Source organism: Coregonus clupeaformis, chromosome 33 (genome assembly GCF_020615455.1).
Source record: "Coregonus clupeaformis isolate EN_2021a chromosome 33, ASM2061545v1, whole genome shotgun sequence".
NCBI classification, from domain to species: domain Eukaryota; kingdom Metazoa; phylum Chordata; class Actinopteri; order Salmoniformes; family Salmonidae; genus Coregonus; species Coregonus clupeaformis.
This window is the reverse complement of record NC_059224.1, coordinates 31,296,164-31,316,868: the sequence shown is the minus strand read 5'-3', so window position 1 is coordinate 31,316,868 and position 20,705 is coordinate 31,296,164. Positions and strand designations below refer to the sequence as shown.

The 20,705-nt window shown below is 44.6% G+C and overlaps 1 protein-coding gene across 2 annotated transcripts; it reads right to left on the bottom strand.

Moving 5' to 3' along the window:
* Positions 1 to 78: 78 nt before the first annotated feature.
* LOC121549011 (histone deacetylase 2) lies at positions 79 to 16,695 on the bottom strand. Of its 2 annotated transcripts, XM_041860778.2 has the most exons (14): positions 16,541 to 16,695; positions 15,708 to 15,820; positions 15,485 to 15,602; positions 15,252 to 15,326; positions 4,781 to 4,919; positions 4,436 to 4,577; positions 4,003 to 4,095; positions 3,212 to 3,320; positions 2,821 to 2,961; positions 1,944 to 2,052; positions 1,424 to 1,554; positions 1,099 to 1,245; positions 859 to 907; positions 79 to 540 (listed from the first exon to the last, which is right to left on the bottom strand). In XM_041860778.2, the coding sequence occupies exons 1-14, from the start codon at positions 16,593 to 16,595 to the stop codon at positions 498 to 500; spliced, it is 1,464 nt and encodes a 487-aa protein (XP_041716712.1). In that variant the 5' UTR covers positions 16,596 to 16,695; the 3' UTR covers positions 79 to 497. The 2 variants fall into 2 exon arrangements, with proteins under 2 accessions (XP_041716712.1, XP_041716714.1); XM_041860780.2 differs by lacking the exon at positions 15,708 to 15,820 and having other exon boundaries at positions 16,541 to 16,628.
* Positions 16,696 to 20,705: the final 4,010 nt, after the last annotated feature.

Here is a 20,705-nt window from a genome sequence, read left to right as displayed (position 1 = left end):
TAATTTAAATGATCATGGTTAGCCCCCATTTCAACTAATCTCTAACTACTATAATAATTTACATACATTCACACCACATAGTATAAAAACATGTTTTAATTGGCAAATGCAAAATGTTCAGCAAATATTAAATCGTAGGTTCATCTACAGGAACACCCACATAATCTTCTCTAAAAACACATACTTTAATTACAGGTAGATATTTCTCATTCAGAAGATAAAAGCATATTGCAATATAAAAGCATTCAAAAAGTATCAAAGGAAAGTACAGCAAATCCAAGTTGGTTGCGAATCCTAGAAATCCACTGTTACAGTACACAAAGGAAACTAAATCTTCACAACGACGTACAACTATGACATACAGATCAATGATAATAAATATAATGCTTCTGGTATGGAGTCAGGCGCGAAGGTGTAGAATCAGCCAAGGTTAGCTGCCCTGGCTGCCACACTCAGGAATGTCCATGGAGAGATCACAGCACCGCTATGTGGCTGAATCAGGCACTGCTAGTCTGCTCAGTCTTCACACTGGAAAGTGTGCTGGTTTCCCATCCCAAAACATAACATGTCAATCAGTCAGTGTCAAGTCTGAATACATTTGTGACTACTTCAAATTACGCAATTGTGCCTATACATCTCAAACTATAAGTAGCTGGTTGTGACAAGTAATTATAGTGAAGTCTTGATTGTGATAAAGAGAAGGATGAGAGAGATTACAATGGTCTGTACTCCCCCCTGAGATTATCATAATTTTGCGGGTTTGGATCTTGCAGCACTCCACAAATGAGGGTTGAGGAATTCATGACCCTCGTAAAACTGTACATACAGTGTCAGGGTGCCACAATTACTCTTAGCTACCTTTTTGTGTCAGTTTTCTCAGTGCTTGTTTCCTTTGCTTTCTCCAACTCTGTACAGAAGACAGCACAAATAAACAAGTTGTATCACATCAAGTTATCATCAATTAAACATTTCTACTTTTCTATCATATATATCTCAAAATGTCCTCTTCATCTAAGTCAACTTATCTAAAATGAAGTGTTCTTGAAAGTTCTTTCCAAAAAGGTTTGTACTCAGGATAACCAAGTTTTGAATACTCACCAACTTTTTCTTTCTTCCCTCCCTCCTCTACTCGAGCCCGTTTAGTTCTTTTCTTGTGATTGGCTTCGTTCCTCCTTCCTCCCTCGCCCTCGTCCTCAGAGTCAGAGAACTCCTCGTCGCAGGCTATCCTCTTGTCTGAAGCACGGACTTAAACAAGACAGGAAATTAACATTCAGATGCTGCTGGCAATAGGATCCATGATGGATTCCATAGTGGAAAATCTAACCACTGATACATTGAGAATGGAACCCCCTAAGTGACATAATAACAGCAGTAGTTAGACTATACACAGTGAATGTCATTTGTCAGATAAGGTGTGTCTTACTGGACATGCGTTTGTCAGGGTTCTCTGTATCCTCATCCATTGTATCATCAGGGATGGCGTCCTCAGGGATCATCTGCATCTGCACTCCCGGGGCGTGAGGTAGCATCCGCAGGTTCTCAAACAGACGCTGCCTATGGGTTAATACAAACAAAAGCAATTGCTTTAGTGTAACCACCATCAGCGCAGTAACCACCATCAGCGCAGTAACCACCATCAGCGCAGTAACCACCATCAGCGCAGTAACCACCATCAGCGCAGTAACCACCATCAGCGCAGTAACCACCATCAGCGCAGTAACCACCATCAGCGCAAAAGCCCACGAGAAGGCTCTAAGAAATTTGGAAAATCATATGTGCCAACGAAAACCACTTACCACAATAACAATTTCTTACAGTAATAACAATGCAGATGCAACAACCTCAATGCACACACATCCTTAATATAACATTCAACTCCTTAGGAGTAGCTGAATACATCTGATATGCTATATTTGATAGTCCATTACAGACGCAGTCCTTACTTGATCTTATCCATGTACTCCAATGTGTTCTGGTTGGTCATGTTGGATGGGCTGATGTGCAACTTGAAGTCAGGCCCAAAGTACTCAAAGTAATCGTTGTATGGCAGTTCTGAAAAGAAAGATAAAACATCATACGGAAGAGGAAAGGAAAATGCCAGCGCCAAGATTAACATGAAGGTTCCGATTTATGTGCCGTAACTTAAAGAAAGTGTCAGAATATCAGCCCTTTCAGGTAAAAAAAAACATAAAAATGACAGTTCGTTTGATTTTTACGCCTATACAAGACCCTCCACTTGAGAGGTTATAATGCAATGGGTAAGGGTTCTGTTAATGTCCCAAATCCCATTAAGAAAACTGCCAGCTCCTTTGACTGCTGTGATAATGTCCTCTCTCTCACACACTTGGTGGCCCACTGACATTCTGCTTAGTCAGCTCCCAGTAGGCAGATTAATGTCAGGGCCAGGACTATCCCTGTCTGCGTCCCAAATGGCACCCTATTCCCTTTGCAATGCACTACTTTTGACCAGGGCCTTAACCCTATATAGTGCACTACTTTTGACCAGGGCTAATAGGGCACTGGCCAAAAGTAGTGCACTATGTAGGGAATAGGGTGCCATTTGGGACAAAACCCCTGTCTAGTGCTGTAGCCACGTAACATTTTCCACGTAACATTTTCTCTAGAGACCCAGCCGATATCTCAGGGGGAGAGAAGACATTGTATTGAGTAAACTATGAAAAGTAAAGTACACTAGCCTCAATGGCTTGATATTTACACTGCAGTATACAGGTCTAGGCAATCGACACTGAAATGAGGAAAGCACCTTAAAATTGGCATGAGTGGGAAATGGGGCATTTTGAATAGGAAAAATCAACACACCGTCAGGGATCTCAGTGTCCAGAGCCACGGCCGTCTCGTAGGTCCAGCAGCGGGCCACGTTGCGAATGGTGTAGCCTCCTCCACCCAGCATTAGCAGGGGAAGGTTGAACGACTTCATGTACTCAACACACTTAGCATGACCTGATGGAAAAGCAGCATGAAGAGACAAAACATCACATAACTATAGGAACAACACGGAGGCTTAGAAAAGGCTAATACGCTTCTCTAAAAACAAATTAGATTATCATAACTTTTCAATAAATGACAGACTAAAAACAGATTTCTGTGCAACTCCCAATGCTGGCTCAATCATTAGAGTTAAATGAAGCTTTACAAGTTTAAATGGACTCGTACACAAACAGGTAAGGCGACTAGCATACAGCCTCCTTACCGCGGATGGTGAGGTTGAAGCAGCCCAGTCGGTCTCCTGAGAGGGAGTCTGCTCCACACTGCAGCACCACTGCACTGGGCTGGTACATCTCCATCACCCTGGCCATCACCTGCCAAGACAAAGCACATTTTTAATTGTTCCCCTCTAATCAGGGACTGATTTAGACCTGGGACACCAGGTGTGTGCAATTAATTATCAGGTAAAACAGAAAACCATCAGAATCCGGACCTCGTAGGGTAAAAGCCAATTTATGCTTGATCTGAAAATGTGGTCGGAGGCTCCGTATGGAGGGTGGAACGCAATTGCTGAGCCTCCAGAGGCATGCAGAGGCCAAATTGAGCTCCGTACCGCATTGCCGTGCGCCTTCCAAATTTTTCAACAACGCGGAGGGCTCCGTATAGCTCCGCATTAACATGATTGGTTGACGATAGCTGGGGGAGGTAGGTCCTGTATAAACACAAACTCACTTCCTTGACAATAGCTCTGCTCAACAACAAGAGCCCATGGCAGCACACTCAGTAGAAAAGGCTGTAAATTAAGATATTACAAATGAACATTTTACATTACATTTTAGTCATTTACCAGACGACCTTAGACCAGTGCGATTTACAGGAGCAATGTGTTAAGTGCCTTGCTCACAGACACAGCAACAGATTTTTCACCTAGTCAACTCTGGGATTCGAACCAACGACCTTTCGGTTACTGGCCCAACGCTCTTATCCGCTAGGGTACCTGCAGCCCCACTAGTGTTCAGCACTGAACACTGCCCTGCAATACCTGTGCATACTTACAGGCTTGAAGATCTGCTCATACGACTCATCATCAACGCCATCCCTCAGGGGGAAGTTGACAGCGTAATATTTGCCTTTTCCAGCTCCAATATCCTAAGAACAGAGAGTGGCAATTGAGGATTTTAACACGTGCACACTTGCTAATCCATAACTAAGATACTGCATCCATCATAAAGCGCTCTTCCCAAGCAAAATACTACAAATAATGGAAGTGAGATTGTCTAGTCAGCATGTCTAATCTAACACATTCTTAACTATAATTGTGGAAAGAAAGTCTCTAACCAGCCATTAACGGACCACTCTGTAACAGAGCACCAGGAAGTTCATATTGAGGTGTGACACATGAGGCTATGTCCCAAATGGCATCCTAATCATACTGCACTACTTCTGCTGGCCGAAAGTAGTGCCATTTGGGACGTAGCCAAGTACTCACCCTGAGGTCTCCAGTCCCGGGGAAGTACTCTCCATATTTGTGGAAGGACACGGTCATGACCCTGTCTGTGGTGTAGAAGGCCTCCTCTACTCCATCCCCATGGTGGATGTCAATATCAATGTACAGCACCCTTTGATGGTACCTGGGAACAAGGAGGAGAGACAGGCTTATCAACAACACATTTAATTGATGGGTGCGAATAATTAAACCTGAGGCATGCATAGTAGAATAGACGTTGATATTTCAGGGTGTTCACAAAAACAACAAGAAAGTCACCATCACTAATGCTTTTCATTGTAGAAGTCATACGGTTTAGCCTGTGTCTATCTGGGAACACAAACTCACTTGAGGAGCTCCAGAATGGCCACGACGATGTCATTGACGTAACAGAAGCCAGAGGCCTCAGACTTCTTAGCGTGGTGGAGTCCACCGGCCCAGTTCACCGCAATGTCCGTCTGCTGCCTGTTGAGTTTCACCGATCCCGCTGTGCATAGGGAGGAAAAACGTGTTTTTGTTTACAGTATTTCTGGTTACACTATCTTCACCAGCATATGTTGCGATTTCTAAACCAAGAGGGACTAGTTCTACTTTTTACAGCTGAAAGAAATTGAGGAAAATCTCAAGTTTGAGCTGAAAGAGCAAAAATATTTAAAAAGCGTAAGAAAGAAATCCTCATTGACAGCAACACAGAGCTTCAATAAAACCTAGTAAATAGTGATGTGTACAAAAACCCCAACATCCGCATCTCCCTAAGCCAAATCCCTAAAGCCTAAGGTACCAGACAGACACAGCTGTCTGAGCGGGTTGTGCTCTTCTTATGCACTGGAGACAACACCCGTCTGATTTTTATGATTCCTCCCTTTGCTTTAGACATGTTTAGTGAAACGGTATCGGATTTGCCCATACAGATGTGTGTGTAATATCTATATTCAGTGGGGAGAACAAGTATTTGACACACTGCCGATTTTGCAGGCTTTCCTACTTACAAAGCATGTAGAGGTCTGTAATTTTTATCATAGGTACACTTCAACTGTGAGAGATGGAATCTAAAACAAAAATCCAGAAAATCACATTGTATGATTTTTAAGTAATTAATTTGCATTTTATTGCATGACATAAGTATTTGATCACCTCCCAACTAGTAAGAATTCCAGCTCTCACAGACCTGTTAGTTTTTCTTTAAGAAGCCCTCCTGTTCTCCACTCATTACCTGTATTAACTGCACCTGTTTGAACTCGTTACCTGTATAAAAAACACCTGTCCACACACTCAATCAAACAGACACCAACCTCTACACAATGGCCAAGACCAGAGAGCTGTGTAAGGACATCAGGGACAAAATTGTAGACCTGCACAAGGCTGGGATGGGCTACAGGACAATAGGCAAGCAGCTTGGTGAGAAGGCAACATCTGTTGGCGCAATTATTAGAAAATGGAAGAAGTTCAAGATGACGGTCAATCACCCTCGGTCTGGGGCTCCATGCAAGATCTCACCTCGTGGGGCATCAATGATCATGAGGAAGGTGAGGGATCAGCCCAGAACTACACGGCAGGACCTGGTCAATGACCTGAAGAGAGCTGGGACAACAGTCTCAAAGAAAACCATTAGTAACACACTACGCTGTCATGGATTAAAATCCTGCAGCGCACGCAAGGTCCCCCTGCTCAAGCCAGCTCATGTCCAGGCCCGTCTGAAGTTTGCCAATGACCATCTGGATGATCCAGAGGAGGAATGGGAGAAGGTCATGTGATCTGATGAGACAAAAATAGAGCTTTTTGGTCTAAACTCCACTCGCCGTGTTTGGAGGAAGACGAAGGATGAGTACAACCCCAAGAACACCATCCCAACCGTGAAGCATGGAGGTGGAAACATCATTCTTTGGGGATGCTTTTCTGCAAAGTGGACAGGATGACTGCACCGTATTGAGGGGAGGATGGATGGGGCCATGTATCGCGAGATCTTGGCCAACAACCTCCTTCCCTCAGTAAGAGCATTGACGATGGGTCGTGGCTGGTCTTCCAGCATGACAACGACCTGAAACACACAGCCAGGGCAACTAACGAGTGGCTCCGTAAGAAGCATCTCAAGGTCCTGGAGTGGCCTAGCCAGTCTCCAGACATGAACCCAATAGAAAATCTTTGGAGGGAGCTGAAAGTCCGTATTGCCCAGCGACAGCCCCGAAACCTGAAGGATCTGGAGAAGGTATGCATGGAGGAGTGGGCCAAAATCCCTGCTGCAGTGTGTGCAAACCTGGTCAAGACCTACAGGAAACGTATGATCTCTGTAATTGCAAACAAAGGTTTCTGTACCAAATATTAAGTTCTGCTTTTCTGATGTATCAAATACTTATGTCATGCAATAAAATGCAAATTAATTACTTTAAAATCATACAATGTGATTTTCTGGACCTCTACATGCTTTGTAAGTAGGAAAACCTGCAAAAATCGGCAGTGTATCAAATACTTGTTCTCCCCACTGTATATCCACAAATACACTGCTCAAAAAAAATAAAGGGAACACTTAAACACAAATGTAACTCCAAGTCAATCACACTTATGTGAAATCAAACTGTCCACTTAGGAAGCAACACTGATTGACAATACATTTCACATGCTGTTGTGCAAATGGAATAGACAACAGGTGGAAATTATAGGCAATTAGCCAGACACCCCCAATAAAGGACTGGTTTTGCAGGTGGTGACCACAGACCACTTCTCAGTTCCTATGCTTCCTGGCTGATGTTTTGGTCACTTTTGAATGCTGACAGTGCTTTCACTCTAGTGGTAGCATGAGACGGAGTCTACAACACACACAAGTGGCTCAGGTAGTGCAGCTCATCCAGGATGGCACATCAATGCGAGCTGTGGCAAGAAGGTTTGCGGTGTCTGTCAGCGTAGTGTCCAGAGCATGGAGGCGCTACCAGGAGACAGGCCAGTACATCAGGAGACGTGGAGGAGGCCGTAGGAGGGCAACAACCCAGCAGCAGGACTGCTACCTCCGCCTTTGTGCAAGGAGGAGCAGGAGGAGCACTGCCAGAGCCCTGCAAAATGACCTCCAGCAGGCCACAAATGTGCATGTGTCTGCACAAACGGTCAGAAACAGACTCCATGAGGGTGGTATGAGGGCCCGACGTCCACAGGTGGGGGTTGTGCTTACAGCCCAACACCGTGCAGGACGTTTGGCATTTGCCAGAGAACACCAAGATTGGCAAATTCGCCACTGGCGCCCTGTGCTCTTCACAGATGAAAGCAGGTTCACACTGAGCACGTGACAGAGTCTGGAGACGCCGCAGAGAACGTTCTGCTGCCTACAACATCCTCCAGCATGACCGGTTTGGCGGTGGGTCAGTCATGGTGTGGGGTGGCATTTCTTTGGGGGGGCCGCACAGCCCTCCATGTGCTCGCCAGAGGTAGCCTGACTGCCATTAGGTACCGAGATGAGATCCTCAGACCCCTTGTGAGACCATATGCTGGTGCGGTTGGCCCTGGGTTCCTCCTAATGCAAGACAATGCTAGACCTCATGTGGCTGTAGTGTGTCAGCAGTTCCTGCAAGAGGAAGGCATTGATGCTATGGACTGGCCCGCCCGTTCCCCAGACCTGAATCCAATTGAGCACATCTGGGACATCATGTCTCGCTCCATCCACCAACGCCACGTTGCACCACAGACTGTCCAGGACTTGGCCACCTCATCAGGATCATGCCCAGGCGTTGTAGGGAGGTCATACAGGCACGTGGAGGCCACACACACTACTGAGCCTCATTTTGACTTGTTTTAAGGACATTACATCAAAGTTGGATCAGCCTGTAGTGTGGTTTTCCACTTTAATTTTGAGGGTGACTCCAAATCCAGACCTCCATGGGTTGATACATTTGATTTCAATTGATAATTTGTGTGATTTTGTTGTCAGCACATTCAACTATGTAAAGAAAAACGTATTTAATAAGATTATTTCATTCATTCAGATCTAGGATGTGTTATTTTAGTGTTCCCATTTTTTTTTGAGCAGTGTATATAGACAATAAAAAGAAAAGATTAAGATGGGCAGTCTGAGATATGGCTTTTTTTTTTTTGCAACTCTGCCTAGAAGGTCAGCATCCCGGAGTCGCCTCTTCACTGTTGACATTGAGACTGGTCTTTTGCGGGTACTATTTAATGAAGCTGCCAGTTGAGGACCTGTGAGGCGTCTGTTTCTCAAACTAGAAACTAATGTATTTGTCCTCTTGCCCAGTTGTGCACCGGGGCCTCCCACTACTCTTTCTATTCTGGTTAGAGCCAGTTTGCGCTGTTCTGTGAAGGAAGTATTACACAGCGACGGCGCACAATTGGCCCAGCGTCGTCCAGGGTAGGGGAGGGAATGGCCGGCAGGGATGTAGCTCAGTTGGTAGAGCATGGCGTTTGCAACGCCAGGGTTGTGGGTTCGATTCCCACGGGGGGCCAGTATGAAAAAATAAAATAAAAAATAAATAAATAAATAATGAATGCACTAACTGTAAGTCGCTCTGGATAAGAGCGTCTGCTAAATGACTAAAATGTAAATGTAAATGTATGAGATCTTCAGTTCCTTGGCTTTTTCTTGCATGGAATAGCCTTCATTTCTCAGAACAAGAATAGACTGACGAGTTTCAGAAGAAAATTGTTTCTGGCCATTTTGAGCCTGTAATCAAACCCACAATTGCTGATGCTCCAGATCCTCAACTAGTCTCAAGAAGGCCAGTTTTATTGCTTCTTTAAATCAGCACAACAGTTGTCAGCTGTGCTAACATAATTGTAAAAGGGTTTTCTAATTATCAATTAGCCTTTTAAAATGATAAGCTTGGATTAGCAAACACAACGTGCCATTGGAACACAGGAATGATGGTTGCTGATAAATGGGCCTCTGTACACCTATGTAGATATTCCATTACAATAGCCATTTACAACATTAACAATGTCTACACTGTATTTCTGATCAATTTGATGTTATTTTAAATGGACAAAAAAATTGCTTTTCTTTCGAAACAAGGACATTTCTAAGTGACCTCAAACTTTAACAGTTATCTCTCTCTCATATATATATATATATATATATATATATATATATATATACACACACAAAAGTATGTGGACACCCCTTCATGCAATCTCCATAGACAAACATTGGCAGTAGAATGGCCTTAATCTTCTGTCCTCGGTTGCAACACTCATTACAGAGTTCCAAACTGCCTCTGGAAGCAACTTCAGCACAAGAACTGTTCGTCGGGAGCGTCATGAAATGGGTTTCCAAGGCCGAGCAAGTACACACAAGCCTAAGATCACCATGCGCAATGCCAAGCATCGGCTGGAGTGGTGTAAAGCTCGCAGTCATTGGATTCTGGAGCAGTGGAAACGCGTTCTCTGGAGTGATGAATCACGCTATCTGGCAGTCCAACAGACTCATCTGGATTTGGCGGATGCCAGGAGAACGCTACCTGCCCAAATGCATAATGCCAAATATAAAATTTGGTGGAGGAGGAATAATGGTCTGGGGCTATTCTTCATGGTTCGGGCTAGGGTCCTTAGTTCCAGTGAAAGGAAATCTTAATTCTACAGCATACAATAACATTCTAGTCGATTCTGTGCTTACAACTTTGTGGCAACAGTTTGGGGAAGGCCCTTTGCTGTTTCAGCACGACAATGCCCCCATGCACAAAGCGAGGTCCATACAGAAATGATTTGTCGAGATCGGTGTGGAAGAACTTGACTGGCCTGCACAGAGCCCTGACCTCATCGAACACCTTTGGGATGAATTGGAACTCCAACTGCGAGCAAGGCCTAATCACCCAATATCAGCGCCCGACCTCACTAATGCTCGTGGCTGAATGTAAGCAAGTCCCCACAGCAATGTTCCAACATCTACTGGAAAGCCATCCCAGAAGAGTGGAGGCTGTTATAGCAGCAAAGGGGGGACCAACTCCATATTAATGCTCATGATTTTGGAATGAGATGTTCAACAAGCAGGTGTCCACATACTTTTGGTCATGTAGTGTATGTATCCGTGGGAAAGTATTCAGACCCCTTGACTTTTTCCACATTTTGTTACGTTACAACCTTATTCTAATATTGATTAAATTGTCCCCCCCCCCCTCACCAATCTATACACAATACTCCATAATGACAACGCAAAAACAGGTTTAGACACTTTTGCTAATTTATTAAAAATAAAAACTGAAATATCACATTTACATAAGTATTCAGACCATTTACTCAGTACTTTGTTGAAGCACCTTTGGCAGCATCGAGTCTTCTATGGTATTATGCTACAAGCTTGGCACACCTGTATTTGGGGAGTTTCTCCCATTCTTCTCTGCAGATCCTCTCAAGCTCTGTCAGGTTGGATGGGGAGCGTTGCTGCACAGCTATTTTCAGGTCTCTCCAGAGATGTTTGATCGGGTTCAAGTCCAGGCTCTGGCTGGGCCACTCAAGGACATTCAGAGACTTCTCCCAAAGCCACTCCTGCGTTGTCTTGGCTGTGTGCTTTGGGTCGTTGTCCTGTTGGAAGTTGAACCTTCTCCCCAGTCTGAGGTCCTGAGCGCTCTGGAGCAGGTTTTCATCAAGGATCTCTCTGTACTTTGCTCCAGTCATCTTCCCCCACTGAAAAACATCCCTACAGCATGCTTCACCGTATGGATGGTGCCAGGTTTCGTCCAGACGTGACGCTTGGCATTCAGGCCAAAGAGTTCAATCTTGGTTTCATCAGACCAGAGAATCTTGTTTCTCATGGTCTGAGAGTCTTTAGGTGCTGTGATGTCACGAGAGGCTGTGTCCTGGAGGGACGTTACATCCCCCTGAGATGGCTGCAAACCCAGACAGCTATGGCTCCATCTGCTGGTATGGTCGGGAACTCCAACCCTCTATGGCCAATCTTCCCACGCAGCTGAAACCAATCAGGAGCTGATGAGCTGAAGGTTTGTTGAAGGGAAGAGACACGGTCTCAAAGCTGGGCTCTCTGGAGGACAAGAGTGCTGCACGTCCACTTCCATGAGGAATATAAGGATTTGGAGATACTTACCTTTGGGGAAATACTCACCTTTGGATATATGCACCTGTGGAAATACGTGTGGGACATTTGGAAGGACGTTTTGCTGGGTTGGCCACTAGCTGCAACGTGGAATACAGTAAGACTGGGGAAAAGTTATTTGAGCGAGTGAGAGTTATGATTTTGGATGTGGAAGAGACATCCCTGAACTGTTAACCCTTAAAGAGCCACAAGAGAACAGAATTGTGTTATACTTTCGTTAGTTTCCCAAGACCTTTAATAAAATCCTTGTTTTGATTGAACCTGGGCTCCTTGCACTACTTGAGCAATCCCGCTGAAAGCTGTGTAGCCTCTCGTGACGTCACAGATGGTGGAGAATACAGGCACGCTCAAGCGTTAATAGTGCATGTCAGAGGAGGATACCGAAGGTTTGATCACCCAGTTTTCCAAGTTGGCCGTAGGCTCCCCGCCGACTGAAATGGAGGACATATTGAAAGCCCTTGTTGCTGGCCAGCAAGCCCAGATGCAAGCAAACGTGGCTCTCTTGGAGGAGCAAAAGAAAGCCAACCTTCTGAAGGCAGAGGAATTGCAGTTGCAGAGACAGAGGGTGGTCCAAAATACCCGCCCAATAAAGGCAAGTGACTTTATATCTAAGATGGGAGCTACCGATGACATTGAGGCATACCTGCATGCATTTGAGGCCACGGCCACTAGGGAAGCCTGGCCCAAGCAACAGTGGGTTGGTCTGTTAGCCCCCTTTCTAACCGGGAATCGCTGAATGCTGTCCGGGACCTGGGCCCTGACCAGGTTACTGACTATGATGCCCTGAAGTCTGAGATCCTCAGCAGATATGGACTCACAAAGTTTGGTATGGCCCAGCGCTTTCACAGCTGGACCTTCCAACCAGACCAACCTCCTCGGGCGCAGATGCATGAACTTGTCCGAATCGCAAGGAAATGGCTGGATCCGCAGAGGAATACAGCAGCGGCGGTGGTGGAGGCCGTTGTGGTGGATCGTTACCTACGCGCCCTGCCTTATGAGGCAAAACGGTTCATCAGTCAACAGGCCTTGACCACGGCTGATCTGACCGTGGAAGCTGTGGAAAAGTACCAGGCCACAGCGGAGATGCTGAATGCTTCCCGAAAAGACCCCAGGAGTGCGGCCCCACCACAAATGGGAAGAACCCGTCCAAAGGACCCCAAGGTCTCGAACCCAGCCACGTCAGGACTTATCCCGGCTCCAGGGGGAGCCAGAAACCAGGCGGGTCCAAGAAGAGTACACCAGGAGGGGGAAACTCGACAGTGTTACCGGTGTGGGGAGATGGGACATATCTCCTGGCAGTGTGGGAAACCAGCCGATGAACCTATGCCCACTGCGGAGTCCTCCAGCTCAGCACCCACACACCGTTTGCCTCGCTCTTGGGAGTCGTAGATGGCGGCCCAGATCGACCCCCCACCTGCCCGGTAACTGTGAATCACCATGATGTGGAGGCCTTACTGGATTCTGGTAGCCGGGCCACCCTGGTGCGTAAGGATTTGGTGGGCCCAACGTGTCTGACCCCGGGGAAAGTCCTCCCAGTTTCCTGTGTCCATGGGGACACCAGAGAATACCCCATTACTGAACTTACAATGACCAGCACACGGGGAACCATACACACGACGGCGGGGGTGGTTGATTCCCTCCCCGTCCCTGTCCTAATTGGACGAGACTGCCCAGCCTTTACCCACTCTGGAGAGAGTCTCAGGAGAGGATAACCCGAGTACCTCGGAAACGGAGAGGCAAGACTCATCCTGGGAAGGCTCCGGTGCAATCCTCCGAGTTACTCACTCCCGCCCGGGCTCTGATAGGGATGGCAGGTGCCCAGACCGACACAGAGACGGAGCTACAGAATCTGGACAAAGAACTGTCTGGTCTGAAGGGGACCGCTGAGAGGTATCGTTTGTTAAAGCAACAGTTAGACATGAAGACCGAAGAGTTAGATATCCTCCAGGCTAAACTCCAACAGAGCTCCTTCCCTAAGCAACAGGAGGAGCTGGAGAGGCTGCGCAGGACCATCGAGGAGTGTGAGGAGACCCTGCGCAGTAGTAAGGAGGTCCAGAAGAAGGCAGAGGAGAAGTACAAGGTGTTGGAGAACAAGATGAAGAATGCGGAGGCAGAGAGAGAGAAGGAACTGAAAGCTGCTCAACAGAAGCTAAACTCTGCTAAAACCAAGGCTGATGCGTTCAGTAAGAAACTCAAGGAGAGACAACAGGAGGCTGAGTCCCTGGTCCTAGAGGTGGAGGAGTTGAAGAGAGAGCAGGCTGGCAAGCACCACGGCAATGCGGACGCCCTCTCCCGGCGTGATGCCTTCTTCGCTGCCTTTACCCCGACGAGGACGTCGGTCCCGAGGAGGGGGATGTGTGATGTCACGAGAGGCTGTGTCCTGGAGGGACGTTACATCCCCCTGAGATGGCTGAAAACCCAGACAGCTATGGCTCCATCTGCTGGTATGGTCGGGAACTCCAACCCTCTATGGCCAATCTTCCCACGCAGCTGAAACCAATCAGGAGCTGATGAGCTGAAGGTTTGTTGAAGGGAAGAGACACGGTCTCAAAGCTGGGCTCTCTGGAGGACAAGAGTGCTGCACGTCCACTTCCATGAGGAATATAAGGATTTGGAGATACTTACCTTTGGGGAAATACTCACCTTTGGATATATGCACCTGTGGAAATACGTGTGGGACATTTGGAAGGACGTTTTGCTGGGTTGGCCACTAGCTGCAACGTGGAATACAGTAAGACTGGGGAAAAGTTATTTGAGCGAGTGAGAGTTATGATTTTGGATGTGGAAGAGACATCCCTGAACTGTTAACCCTTAAAGAGCCACAAGAGAACAGAATTGTGTTATACTTTCGTTAGTTTCCCAAGACCTTTAATAAAATCCTTGTTTTGATTGAACCTGGGCTCCTTGCACTACTTGAGCAATCCCGCTGAAAGCTGTGTAGCCTCTCGTGACGTCACAGTGCCTTTTGGAAAACTCCAAGCGGGCTGTCATTAGCCTTTTACTGAGGAGTGGCTTCCATGTGGCCACTCTACCATAAAGGCCTGATTGGTGGCGTGCTGCAGAGATGGTTGTCCTTCTGGAAGGTTCTCCCATCTCCACATAGGAACTCTAGAGCTCTGCCAGAGTGACCATCGGGTTCTTGGTCACCTCCCTGACCAAGGCCCTTCTCCCCCGATTGCTCGGTTTGGCAGGGCAGCCAGCTCTAGGAAGAGTCTTGGTTGTTCCAAACTTCTTCCATTTAAGAATGATGGAGGCCACTGTGTTCTTGGGGACCTTAATGCTGCAGTAATTTTTTGGTACCCTTCTCCAGATCTGTGCCTCGACACAATCCTGTCTCGGCGCTCTACAGACAATTCCTTTGACCTCATGGCTTGGTTTTTGCTCTGACATACACTGTCAACTGTGGGACCTTATATAGCCAGGTGTGTGCCTATCCAAATCATGTCCAATCAATTGAATTGATCACAGGTGGACTCCAATCAAGTTGTAGAAACATCTCAACGATGATCAATGGAAATAGGATGCACCTGAGCTCCATTTCGAGTCTCATAGCAAAGGGTCTGAATACTTATGTAAATAAGGTTTCTGTTTTTTTTATTTTTAATAAATTTACAAACCTGTTTTCGCTTTGTCATTATGGGGTAATGCGTGTAGATTGCTGAGGATTTTTTAAAATCCATTTTAGAATAAGGCTGTAATGTAAAAAAATGTGGAAAAGGTTAAGGGTCTGAATACCTCCCGATGGCACTATATGTATGCATGCATGTATACACTTACCAGCAGAGCCACCAGTAGACAACTGGCAAAACTCAAACAACCCATCAAAGACAGGACAATCCTCACCAACATTAACTATGAGAAAAACAAAAACACAAAGAAGTGAACTTTCAAGCAATCCATCAAGAAATGCTTCCCCCCCCCCAATATGCTATGGGTAAGACTAGGTAGTTTTCCCTGGTCCAGTCATAAGGTTAGTATCAACTCCTGGCCCTAGTGATGGCCTGACTTACACCTCTGCATTTGCTTGCTGTACTCTGACATGTTGTCTGGTCGGATGGATCTGAGGAACTTGATGTAATCGTCGCTGTGGTATTTGGTCATTTCCTCTGCAGTGGCTTTGTGTGGTCTCTGTAACATAAAGAACAATGGCCTACTTGAAGGCAGAAGAGAGAAAAAGCCATAACTACACATTCAGAATTACCATTTTTACTTGGACTCTTGCTATAAACGTACATATATTTCCATTTTTCTGTACAGTCCATAGTTCAACAGTAGGTTGTGGGTCATGCGAATTCGGTGTGGTTTCATGGGATGCCCTTGTCCATAATAATAATTTCCAATGTCACCTGTAAAAACAGACAGACAGTAACTAGCCGAGCCTACATTTGAGAAAATGTTGATATTTTACACAGCTAGCTATCCCCATGCAACATTCCAGATCTAACCATACTGTACTTCCACTAGTTATCAACTACCACATTATTATATTTTCTACTAATGCAATGCAGTCAGTTAGCTAGCAGTACTAGCTAATGAAGCAGTGCTGATAAGGCGCAATAGCCGCTCGTGTGGACGTCGTCTTCATCACTATCACTGGTCCCTTGTTGGCGTTACTAAATGAATCTTACTTTCTGCATATATTTTCAATTTAATAAAACAAATACCACAACAGCGTGTTTATTTGTGTAGAATAATACTAGTTGTGAAAGTAAACATTGCTGTGGCTGGCTAAACTCGCTAACGTTAGGTACAAACAATGCCCCGACAAGAGTGAAGGCTGTGCTAGCGCTAGCTACAGTAGGTGGTTAACAGTCACTAGCTAACTTATATATATATCTAGATTCTAGAGCACCGTCTCGTAACTTATTTCATAATCATAACAGGAACATAAAACAAATACAATAATATGTCAGGATCGCTAGGCAATAGTACTTAGTTAGTAAGATAATTAATAGATATTCCACTGCACTGGCTGTCATCATGCACCGACATAGGCTGGTTAAGTAACGTTAGTTTGGCCTTGCAAACTTATTCTGAAAACTCAAAATGAACATGCATTTCTTTACCGTCATAGTAGTAGCAGACTTTCTTCTTAGTTCCACCTGCAACGGTGTAAGCCATGTTCAGTCGGGTTTCTGTTTGGGATGCTTGCCGAAAAGTAAATAGTATTTATGGACCTAGTGGTCGACAGAGACCTATGTGAAGCTAGTCACAATAAGGATTAGCCACAACAGCGGCATTGGCGGTTTGCTTTCAAAATAAAAGTCCCTAATTGAAAGTGATGTTAATGGACACAAATAAAGGAATCATGCCATTTGGACTAGATAATGCTAAACAAAGTTGGAATACTGTTATATAAATTCAAGAAAAGACAAGAATTAGTTCATTTGAAAATCTGTTGAAATCGCACTGTGGATATATTAGACTTCAGAATTGCATTGGGGGCATAATTTATATTTCACAGTACAGCCTTACCTATGGATTGTGGATAAATCAAAGGGGGCATCAGTCTACTCAGTGACACCCACAGAACACAACTGTGAAGAGTTTAATTAAGTGATAATGCCCTTGAAGCCGGTGTTTGGAGGATATATTGGCACGGCTTCGATGGCATTATCACTTTTATACAACGGGTTATCAACATATTCAAATAAAGATTTACAAATTTTCTTTAAAAACGTTATTTTAATGAATTTATTCATACTATTTCATCCTTCCACAAGATTTAGTCCCGACACAAATCTAGGGTTGCTACCCAAGCCGGCTAGTCGTTCGTTCTATCGGTTCGGTTGCCAGAGAAGCGACCCAGTCGTTCAGTCTTTTGGTTCTGTATCTATAATGATATGCCATTTAGCAGACGCTTTTATCCAAAGCGACTTACAGTCATGCGTGCATACATTTTTGTGTATGGGTGGTCCCGGGGATCGAACCCACTACCTTGGCGTTACAAGTGCCATGCTCTACCAGCTGAGCTACAGAGGACGCGACCCAGTCGTTCCATTGCCATACTGGCTGGCAACGTTCTTATCCCTTGCCTGCTAGTAAACCAACTACGGCTAACTTACAGTCACGTCAAACAGTGCAGCCAGAATAACAACAGTAGCGGCATTTGCATTTGTTTAAACTATATTCAGTGTTCTGTCACTCATGGGGACACTACATCACCGCCAAGTATAAGGGTAGAGCTTGAAAATTCAAGCCCTTTGGGTGCTGCCATAGAGTTACATTAGAAGTGCCCATCCAAGAAGGCTCAAGGTCATTGGCCACAGATAAAATGATGTCAAATCACGTTATATCTACAGTAGCTTTGATTGGACTGATCATGTCAACATCATACTTTCACAATTGTAGCTAGCAGTCATCATCATGAATCAAGTCGACAATCTATTAGCAAATCTACTGGCAAATAAATTATAGATCAAATGTATCGGTAATTGGACATAAACATTACACAAGTTGGAAATCGCAAATTCTACAATGAGTGGTTTGGAAGGAATCTGTGGCTAATTGCAAGCATTGCAAAGCAATCACTAGCCTGCTATTCAGTGGAGTGGCTGTATGGTCCCAAGTCTAGGAATAAGTGTCTCTTTTCCAAGCTTAAAATGATAAACATTCAACATAGGCCATGCTGTCAATGAAGCATGAGTTGTGCCATGCTCAAAACAACTGTTAACTCAGAACTGGGAACTCTGACTTCAGTGAGTTCAAGACTCACTCATGCTGCCAAACTTGCCCTCATAAAACTGACTATCCTACCGATCCTTGACTTCAGTGATGTCATTTACATAGTTATATTGACTACGTCCGTCCTAGCTCGCTCATTAATGTCTTAATCTAAATTATGGATTGCCTCTTATCCGCTTGTCGTCCCCTTATGCCATAATTTGTACATCTCAATAGTCAGTAGAAACCACATTTGTTTAAGTTCAAGACTCACTCATGCTGCCAAACATGCCCTCATAAAACTGACTATCCTACCGATCCTTGACTTCGGTGATGTCATTTACAAAATAGCCTCCAACACTCTACTCAGCAAATTGGATGTAGTATATCACAGTGCCATCTGTTTTGTCACCAAAGCCCCATATACTACCTACCATTGTGACCTGTACGCTCTCGTTGGCTGGCCCTCACTACATATTCCTCGCCAAACCCACTGGCTCCAGGTCATCTATAAATCACTGCTAGACAAATCCCCGCCTTATCGTAGCTCATTGGTCACCATAGCAACACCCACTCATAGTATGCGCTCCAGCAGGTATATCTCACTGGTCACCCCCAAAGCCAACACCTCCTTTGGCAGCCATTCCTTACAGTTCTCTGCTGCTAATGACTGGAACGAACTGCAAAAATCTCTGAAGCTGGAGACTCTTATCTCCCTCACTAACTTTAAGCATCAGTTGTCAGAGCAGCTTACCGATCACTGCACCTGTACACAACCCATCTGTAATTAGCCCACCCAACTACCTCATCCCCATATTGTTATTTATTTTTTGCTCATTTGCACCCCAGTATCTCTATTTGCACATCTTCTTCTGCACATCTATCACTCCAGTGTTTATACTAAATTGTAATTATTTTGCACTATGGCCTATTTATTGCCTTACCTCCATAACTTACTACATTTGCACACACTGTATATAGATTTTCTATTGTGTTATTGACTGTATGTTTTGTTTTATCCCATGTGTAACTCTGTGTTGTTGTTGTTTTTATCGCACTGCTTCGCTTTATCTTGGCCAGGTCGCAGTTGTAAATGAGAACTTGCTCTCAACTGGCTTACCTGGTTAAATAAAGGTTAAATAAATAAAAATAAAATAAAATAAATAAAAAGACAACTGGGAACTCGTGAAAAAACAAGCTCCGACTGGGAAAATACGCTTTGAACGGTCATCCAACTCAGAACTGTAAATCGGGAACTCAGGCCTCTTTCCAGAGCTACGACCTGAAGATCACTGACATCATCATGATTCAACTTTGTTTTTTACAGAGTTCCCAGTTGTCTTGAAAGCACGGTAAATCCAGAGAATGCCAGACATTGATGGCAACGTTTGATGACAAAATTTGTCCACAAAGGACCGCCGCGCCACCTTCCTGTTCAAGTGAGCACAGCACAACAAGGTGAGTCCAAAAATGTATTGTATGCTGCTGCATAAATTATATAATATGCCAGGGAGATATGTATACTGTAGCTAAGAAAGTAATCCTAAATGAATGTTGTGTAATAAGCTGTTTGTAGCCCATGTGCCTCACTCTAATAATTTGGTCTATTTTCCCCTCTTAATTTCGCCTACCGTTCTGACTTTGTGTTGCACATGTAACCTGTTTTAGAGAAATGTCATCATCGAATATTGTAAGAGCTTTCATTGTCTGCTTATAAGCCCCCTTTATTTATCATACGGTTCTGACTTGGTGTACAGGGAGAACACAATAAGAACGGCCTATGTTCTGAATTCTGTCGCTGTACATTTCAAAAGTGCTGAACACATAGTTATATTGACTATGTCCGTCCTAGCTCGCTCATTAATGTCTTAATCTAAATTATGGATTGCCTCTTATCCGCTTGTCGTCCCCTTATGCCATAATTTGTACATCTCAATAGTCAGTAGAAACCACATTTGTTTAAGCAAGTCAGCCATATCAGCTATGTTTTTTTTTAAAGGCAGTAAATTAGGCTGAATGAACTGTTTTGCTGCCAGACAAGGCTCCGCTGATAGCCAGGTGTAGCAGTGGTAAGATTTTGGGACTGCTGTATGTAGACCCTAACAGTTTGTGGGCACCGTTTGTCACCGTTATAGTGCAATTGATGTATTGTTTAGTGTTGTGTTGTGAAGTGGCTTTGCTGGCATGCATCCCACTATTTTTGTTTTGTTTGCCCCACCAAGATTTACATGCTAAAATCACCACTGAACACATCTAACACAATCTTTTCAAACTATCTGCACTTAGTTTTGTTTTACCCTTTTTCAATTGACATTTCTTTGTATATATCCATAAAAATGATGCCAGTTGATTCATGATTTTGATTGGCTGAGAAACGCTGCCTGCCTTTCTGTCTCGTTCCGACTCCTGACACGTTCATTACTATGGGACAGCAAGAGATCGAATTTGAATATTGAAACAATCTTGCAAATGTCGGAGAGACAGACAATAAGGTTTATATAAATCTCAGCTGTTGAAAACTAAATGTTAGTCTAAAAGAAATGTGAGATAATGTCTAGATGCTTTTTA